The 7,549-nt window shown below is 46.9% G+C and overlaps 2 protein-coding genes across 10 annotated transcripts in view; both read right to left on the bottom strand.

Moving 5' to 3' along the window:
* Positions 1-3,026, bottom strand: part of sh2d1ab (SH2 domain containing 1A duplicate b) — a 24,310-nt gene extending 21,284 nt beyond the window's left edge. Inside the window, exons 1-2 of one of the 2 annotated variants that reach the window (XM_025063313.1) lie at positions 2,516-3,026; positions 398-461 (exon numbers count right to left, since the gene is read on the bottom strand). In XM_025063313.1, the coding sequence (XP_024919081.1) occupies positions 398-461; positions 2,516-2,652 (201 nt within the window). In that variant the 5' untranslated portion in view covers positions 2,653-3,026. Of the gene's footprint in view, positions 1-397; positions 462-732; positions 797-2,515 lie in introns of both variants that reach the window. The other variant, XM_017039186.2, reaches the window with a different exon arrangement.
* A 1,993-nt stretch (positions 3,027-5,019) lies between these two features.
* Positions 5,020-7,474, bottom strand: LOC103391362 (type-2 angiotensin II receptor). 8 transcript variants are annotated; one of them, XM_025063494.1, is made up of 3 exons: positions 7,328-7,474; positions 6,990-7,030; positions 5,020-6,927 (listed from the first exon to the last, which is right to left on the bottom strand). In XM_025063494.1, exons 2-3 carry the CDS (start codon positions 6,990-6,992, stop codon positions 5,686-5,688), a joined length of 1,245 nt encoding a protein of 414 aa, XP_024919262.1. In that variant the 5' UTR covers positions 6,993-7,030; positions 7,328-7,474; the 3' UTR covers positions 5,020-5,685. The 8 variants fall into 8 exon arrangements, with proteins under 8 accessions (XP_024919262.1, XP_024919263.1, XP_024919259.1 ...); XM_025063495.1 differs by having other exon boundaries at positions 5,020-6,924; positions 6,987-7,030; XM_025063491.1 differs by having other exon boundaries at positions 5,020-6,936; positions 6,987-7,030.
* Between the last annotated feature and the right edge of the window lie 75 nt (positions 7,475-7,549).

Below are 7,549 nucleotides of genomic sequence, written 5' to 3' on the forward strand. Positions count from 1 at the left end.
ATGTCCCTGGATGTGTTCCAACCCTCGGCGCTCGATTACACGTCCCGTCAGAAGCGCTGACAAACCCACCTCTGTGCCTCCCAGCTCTGCCACTACGCTGATGATGTGGTGTTTTATATTTAAGTTGGGGTCGGGGGGGTTGGTGGGTGGTGTGAATGTGCTACAGAAAAAGCAGCGCCGTCATTTTCTTAAGTGTCGTTACTAAAAGAAAAAAGGTGTTTCTCTCAGATTCGTTGGTTTAATCGGGCCGCGACAAAAAACCAGGGCCAAAAACAACCCGACAAAGTGGGGCAAGTAGGTGTGTATGTGTGTGTGGGGGGGTGTGTAGGGTGGGGGGTGTGAAGCTTGGTGAGAATTGTGCATGTGATGAGAAAAAGAAACAGATGAAATGTCTGACTTCTGCAGCCCAGGAGCCGACGTCGTCCTTGTGGAGTCTGTAGGTGTAGACGAAGCCGCGGCAGCTGCAGAAAAACACAAACACAGACACGGACACGGAGAGAGAGAGAGTTTGTCGACCGGAGTTGACTTCAAATCCTGGCCGACGCTGTCCAGAACGCCGGCCTGGAGAGGATTTTAATGGTCAGAGTCAAAAAGTTCTCAGACAGCGCTCGTCACCACTGAAGGCTGGTCTTCAACTCACACACAGATTAGGGGGGGGTGTAGGGTGGGGGGTGTGAAGCTTGGTGAGAATTGTGCATGTGATGAGAAAAAGAAACAGATGAAATGTCTGACTTCTGCAGCCCAGGAGCCGACGTCGTCCTTGTGGAGTCTGTAGGTGTAGACGAAGCCGCGGCAGCTGCAGAAAAACACAAACACAGACACGGACACGGAGAGAGAGAGAGTTTGTCGACCGGAGTTGACTTCAAATCCTGGCCGACGCTGTCCAGAACGCCGGCCTGGAGAGGATTTTAATGGTCAGAGTCAAAAAGTTCTCAGACAGCGCTCGTCACCACTGAAGGCTGGTCTTCAACTCACACACAGATTAGAGAGAAAAAAAAAAAAAAAAAAACGCGTTCAAATCAACGGCCAATAAACTTTGACTGTGGTGAAAATAAAAAAAAAACCAAAGCGGGTCTGGAAGTTTCCTATTCAAACAAACACGTCAAAACCACAGGAAAATAGCAGGGTCTTCAGCTCGTCTTCAGCTCGTCTGAGTTTTTGACCCACGGCCTCAGAGTCTGACGTGCACTTTTAGAAAATGTTTTCGTTCTATATGTTCAGTGCAAACGTAGTATTACTACAGGCAGTACATACTGGGTATTACTTTAGGCAGTACATACTGGGTATTACTATAGGCAGTACATACTGGGTATTACTATAGGTAGTGCATATTGGGTATTACTACAGGCAGTAAATACTGGGTATTACTACAGGCAGTACATACTAGGTATTACTACAGGCAGTACATACTGGGTATTACTATAGGCAGTACATACTGGGTATTACTATAGGCAGTACATACTGGGTATTACTATAGGTAGTGCATATTGGGTATTACTACAGGCAGTAAATACTCGGTATTACTACAGGCAGTACATACTTGGTATTACTACAGACAGTACATACTGGGTATTACGACAGGCAGTAAATACTCGGTATTACTACAGGCAGTACATACTGGGTATTACTACAGGCAGTACATACTGGGTATTGCTATAGGTAGTACATACTGGGTATTACTACAGGCAGTACATACTGGGTATTACTATAGGTAGTGCATATTGGGTATTACTACAGGCAGTAAATACTCGGTATTACTACAGGCAGTAAATACTGGGTATTACTACAGGCAGTAAATACTGGGTATTACTACAGGTACTGCGTACTGGGTTTTTAATAAAAACACTTATTTGTCGGTCGACTGAAGTCTAGGATTTAACGTTGACTTTGAAAAATATATTTAGTCGCTCTGCAGTCGAGTCTTTAGAAAATATAAACTGTATATTTAATGGAATCGTCGTCAGGCCGACGTGTGTGACTCCTGCAGGAGTTTCATCATCGTATCTTTACGTCGACCGTTCCATTTTTATTTAACCCTTAAACGTGAGTGAAAACCTGTTCTGACGACTGAAGCTTTTCTTCTGATTTTTGTTTTGTTTTCTAAAAAAAAAAAACCAAAAAACTGCAAAACTTTTAAAAGGAAGTGGTTTTCTGTCCTCAGACCAAAGACGCGGGTTGTGACCCCACTGTCAGTCCACGACTTTATTTTCTGTTGCACGTCACGGCCGCGGACACTGGAGGTCAGTGTGTTTTCTGATGCAGGTCAGAAGGCACCGAGCAAAAACACAAAAACAAAAAAACAAAAAAATGACACCAAGAAACGGTGAAGCTGACGCTGCAGAAGCTGACGATTATTTTACCAACTGTTTCTTAGAGAAAAAAAAATAAAAAATCAGACGGAGGAGACGGAGGTTTTGTGTTTGTCTGAAAACTTTTTGACTTTGATAAGACATCAATGACATCACAGTGACCTGACAACAACGACAACAACAACAACAACAGAGCCGTCACTCACAGCACACACAGACAGTAGACGCCCGGCACGGAGTCACTGTTGCGTACGAGGTAACATCCGTCCCGTCCGTCCATGGACAGACGCCGCTCTCCCTCCTCCTTGCCGATGGGCCCGTGGTAGACGGTCAGCTTCTCCATCACCTCCTCGGCTCCAGCTCTTTCTGCTCTGCTCCTCCAGGTGCCGACTCTTCCCCCCCGACTCTCCTCGTCTTCATCAACTTCTCCGCAGCCAGCAGATCTTTTCTGGACTTTTCCAGGATCTGCTGCAGCTCAGCTCAGAGGAGCTTTGGTGAGCGAGAGCGAGAGCGAGAGCGAGCGCTGCAGCTGCTCTAACCTCTAACCTTTCTGAGTCGATGCTCGCTGCCTTCCTCTTTCTCTCGAGGTTGTGTCGATGTGAGCTCAGATAACGTGGGTTTGTCTTCTTTCTCTTTCAGGAAATGATTGTATTTTTTTTTCAACAGGAAATAACATCAAAAAATTCAAACAGAACGGTTCCACAACGATAAAGAGAGCAACAAAGGGATTTGACAAACAGGCGGCGAACCGAGAAGAAAGTGTTGGCGTCTTTTCTGCTTACGTGGGTTTTCTATTTTTGAAAAGAAGAAGTTTTCTGTGATATTTTAATATTTACACGACATGCGGCTAATTTTATGTTTCTCAGAAAGAGGAATAAGAATAGTAGTCTCGATGTTTATATATTTTTTTATATGTTTTTGTTTTAAGATATTTTTTCCTCACAGTTTTCGTGAGAACTTTCTAACTGTGAAGATGCCACGTCAGGGAACGTTCACTGTTAACTGTAAAATGTAGAATTGGTTTGAAAAACATAATAAAAAGTAAAATATATATTTAAATATATTTATATTAAAAATTAATTAAATATATATTTGATAATTGCGTTGGCGATTACGGTCTATTGAGTCACAGAAACTGGGGGAAATTTTTTTGTAGGCATTTTTGGTTGTGCAGTCATTTAGAACCAAGACGTTTTTTTGTTTTTTGTTTTTTGTTTCGTCAGAGACGTCAGAAAAAGACGTTAACAGGTGAAATTAATACAACCAGAGTTGGTAGCATTTAGCGATAGCATCAGGTCTGCAACAGTACAGACCGGTATTGGTGTATCTGGTGTGTTTGGGCTGTGACGGTACTGGAACGGCACGGTTCGGTTTGGTACGAAAAGAAACACGGATGCACAAAAAAATTTTAAAAAAAACATCCTAGCTAGCTAGTTTGTGTAAGCTTCGAATTTATTTTAATTAAGTAAAAAATAAAAACATTTTTCTGTTTTCATTGAGAATTTCAGCATTTTAAGAAGAACGGTGCTCAAAATAAGGTTCCGCGGGGCGGAGGCCCGTGGAGGGGGAGCTTAACGATAAGTCAGCAAGGCTGTAAGGCAGGTGCAGTAACACCGTGTGGCGCTAGTCACCATTCCCTCAACTTCTCTACTAAATCTTCCGTCATGTGACACATGTCGTCGCTCACAGCTGCTCCGTGTGCAGGAACATACTGTGGAGCAGAGAGGAACTCGTCGTCACGTCACGTCACGTCACGTCTGCTGCGTCTCATTAAGGAGCGTCTGATTAACAGACGTCGGTTGTGCCGCAGCTCTGCACCAAGGTGACAGCGACGCCCGCTCCTCTGCAGCAGAAGGAAACTATTCTGGGTCTGAGTTCTTAATTTAGTCCCTGGTCAGGAGCTGCTGCTGCTGCTGCTGTGAACGTCCTGGCTGAAAGACAAACTCCACCACGGTTCTCTCTCTCTCTCTCACTCTTCAGAGTGAGCCGTCAGTGGAGAACGTCTGTTGTTCATGTCGGACCTGGAGCCCACGTCAGTCATCCGTCTGTGTCACACACACTCCTCCCCAGACTCAGAGGGATCATGAGCGGTGGGCCTCTGGGCCCTGTCTGCCTAAGCAGCCGTGAGCAGGCGAGCAAGCTACAGATCCCACAGCACATTAGCACCACCCAGTGGTTGGAATTGTAAGAGCAGAACAGTGTAACGTTGAAGCACAGAGTGAAAATAAACAAACGGAAAGAAAAACAGAGAGAAAAACAGAACCAAAACTCCCAACAATCCAACAGTCAAAAACAGAAAACAATAAAAAAAAAAACAAAAACAGAACCAAAACTCCCAACAATCAAAAACGGAACACATTGAAAAAGCAATAAAATAAAAAAACCAATAAAATAAAACCCCCACAAACAAACAGTCAAAGTCTCTAACAATTCAACAGCGTCACATTCACACACAGATGTCATCCACCCACAGCGCAGAGGAGCTGGGTTTTTATAGTCTCAGCGGAGGACCAATCAGCTCACGAGGATCCACCTGAACACGTCACGTGATCACAATCATCACTTTCACACCTGAAACCAAAATTACTCTCTCTCTCACACACACACAAACACACACATACATGCAACGAGAAAACAAATAGTACAAACAACGAGGGATTAAAGCGCGACCCCTAGCGTCAGAACAATAGGAAATGAATTGAAGTCTCAGCCTGGTGACGGTTTTAGTTTATTTGTTTATATTTATATTTATATTTTTTAACAAACTGACATTTTCACACATGGACATGAAGAACTTCACTACATCAGGGTGGGAGGGGGTCATCAGGTCAAGGTGCCCCCCCCACCCACCGCCGTGTTTGAAATGAGAGCAAACGTCACATTTTGAAGGAGATTTATTTTCATTTCATTTCAACACTGTTTATAATTTGTATTATAATATTATATTTATCATAAAATAAAAAAACAAATCTTTATAAAAAAAATCATACACAGAAAAACAAACACAAACAACCTTTGACCTTTTCACAGAAAACTTCATCTTCATTTTTCATTTCTGTAGCTGCTGAAATCTGAAAGTTTAATTTCTTAATTCCACGGAGGACAAATGTAGTTCAGTCACATTTTTTGTTCAACATTTAGGGTCCATTCACGGCCTGGATTGGGCCTGCGGGCCACCAGTTGATAATCACAGATTCAGAGTGAATAAATAATCTGGAGAAAATATACACAAAAAAACAACATGAAAAAAAAAACTCCATAATTTAAAACTGGAGCTCGAACCCCTGACGTCCCTGCAGTGAGGCAGGACCACTGACCGCAGTCATAAAGGGAGTCTCTCACCCCCACTCACCCCCCCTCCCCCCCCGGGAGGCGTCTAATCAGGACCGCCGGGCTCCACGATGGCCAGGTCTTTCAGGTCGCTGAGTTTTCGAGAGAAAGAACTCAGTCTGGTGCTGAAGGAACCTCGTTTGTGGCGGTGGTCCGGCCCCCGGGGCTTCAGGCGGGCACACAGGCCCTTACACAGCCCCCCCAGGCGGCCCCGGAAGTGGTTCCCGATGAAGCAGTAAACCACGGGGTTGATGGTGGAGTTGGAGAAGCCCAGGCAGAGGGTGAGGGGGGTGAGGGTGGAGACGGTCCAGCTGACCCAGCAGCCGTCCAACCAGGACTCGCTCTGCAGGACGTCCATGAAGGTCACGCAGTGGAACGGGAACCAACAGAAGAAGAAGGCGAAGACCACGGCCGCCACCGTCCACAGGACGCGCTCCACCCCCCTGCCCTCGTGGGCCCCTCCCCCCGAACAGCTGGGGGTCACGCCGGGTGTCGGGGGTCGGTCCGATTTAGTGGCGTTCTCCGCGGACTGCGATGATTTGAAGGAGGCCGCGGCGACGGGAAGTTTCTTCGTCCGCATTCGCACCAGCCCCGTGCCCCCCAGGAGGTGGCGCCCGATGGCGCAGTAGCAACAGGAGATGACCAGCAGGGGGAGAAGGAAAGCCAAAATGACCTTCATGAGGACCAGGGCGATGTACCAGGTGTGGCTGGGGTATTTGATGGCGCAGGCCTCCACGCCGAGGGACTCGATGTAGTGAGTGTCTCTGAACACTAGGGTGGGCATGGAGCACAGACAGGCCAGAACCCACACCAGGATGCACGTGAACCGGGCCAGCACGGGGTCGCGCGTCCTCTGAGAGCGGAAGGGATGAACGATGGCGAGGTAGCGGTCCACGCTCATCGCCGTGATGAAGAAAATGGAGGCGTAGAGGTTGAGGTTGTGGAGCACGCCGCAGATCTTACAGGAAACGCGGCCAAACGGCCAGTTGTAGCCGTGGGAGTAGTAGACGGCCCAGAGGGGCAGCGACAGCAGGAAGAGCAGGTCGGACACGCACAGGTTCAACATGAACGTGTTGGCCACCGTCCTGCGTGAGGCGCTGGCGTGCGCCAACACGGCCACGGCCAGAGCGTTGGCCACAATCCCCAGAACGCAGATGACGCTGTACACGGTGGGTATGACCGTGGTCATAGGGATCGGGGGCCACGCCGGGCACGGAGGCTCAGACGCGTTCAGATAAATCTGTGTCGCCACCCGGGGGAAGGAGGTGGAGTTGGACATGAGGAGGTCGTCGGGGAAGTCCATGATTGGACGAGCGGAGAGTTGGACATGAGGAGGTCGTCGGGGAGGTCCATGATTGGACGAGCGGAGGTCCCGTCTGTTCCAAGGTCGACTGAAAAAAAAAAAAAAAAAAAAGTAAAACTTTGAAGTACTACCACATGTTAGCGTGTACTCTAACTCAGAAGACTGCAGTACTAACAAACAACCACCGTCTGGGAGTTGGTGATAAAACGTACAGGAAAAAAAAAAGAAAAAAAAAAGAGAAACTTTTCAGAGAATTGACGACGAACTTTAAGGACGAGAAATTAATTATTCAACAAAGCCACAGATTTGAACAGAATTTACATCGTTAATAAACACGAACTGCTGCGAGAAGATCGGGATTTAACGACTTCTCTCTGAATCTCACCCAGAGTTACGCAGCGTCCAGAAACTTCTCACTGATCCTGGATCAGGTCCATGGTTCGGTTCAAATCCTCCGAGTAAAATCTGCAGAGTGTGTGTGTGTGTGTGTGTGTGTGTGTGTGTGAGGACTGTCTCTGGTCTGTGGACCAGATGAGGACGGGGGTCTTATAGTCGTTGCACAAGAGGGGAGTTACGACACGTCACGTCTTCATCACTACCAAGGGGC

The sequence above is a fragment of the Cynoglossus semilaevis genome, chromosome 15, assembly GCF_000523025.1.
Source record: "Cynoglossus semilaevis isolate Cse_v1.0 chromosome 15, Cse_v1.0, whole genome shotgun sequence".
Classification (NCBI taxonomy): Eukaryota; Metazoa; Chordata; class Actinopteri; order Pleuronectiformes; family Cynoglossidae; genus Cynoglossus; species Cynoglossus semilaevis.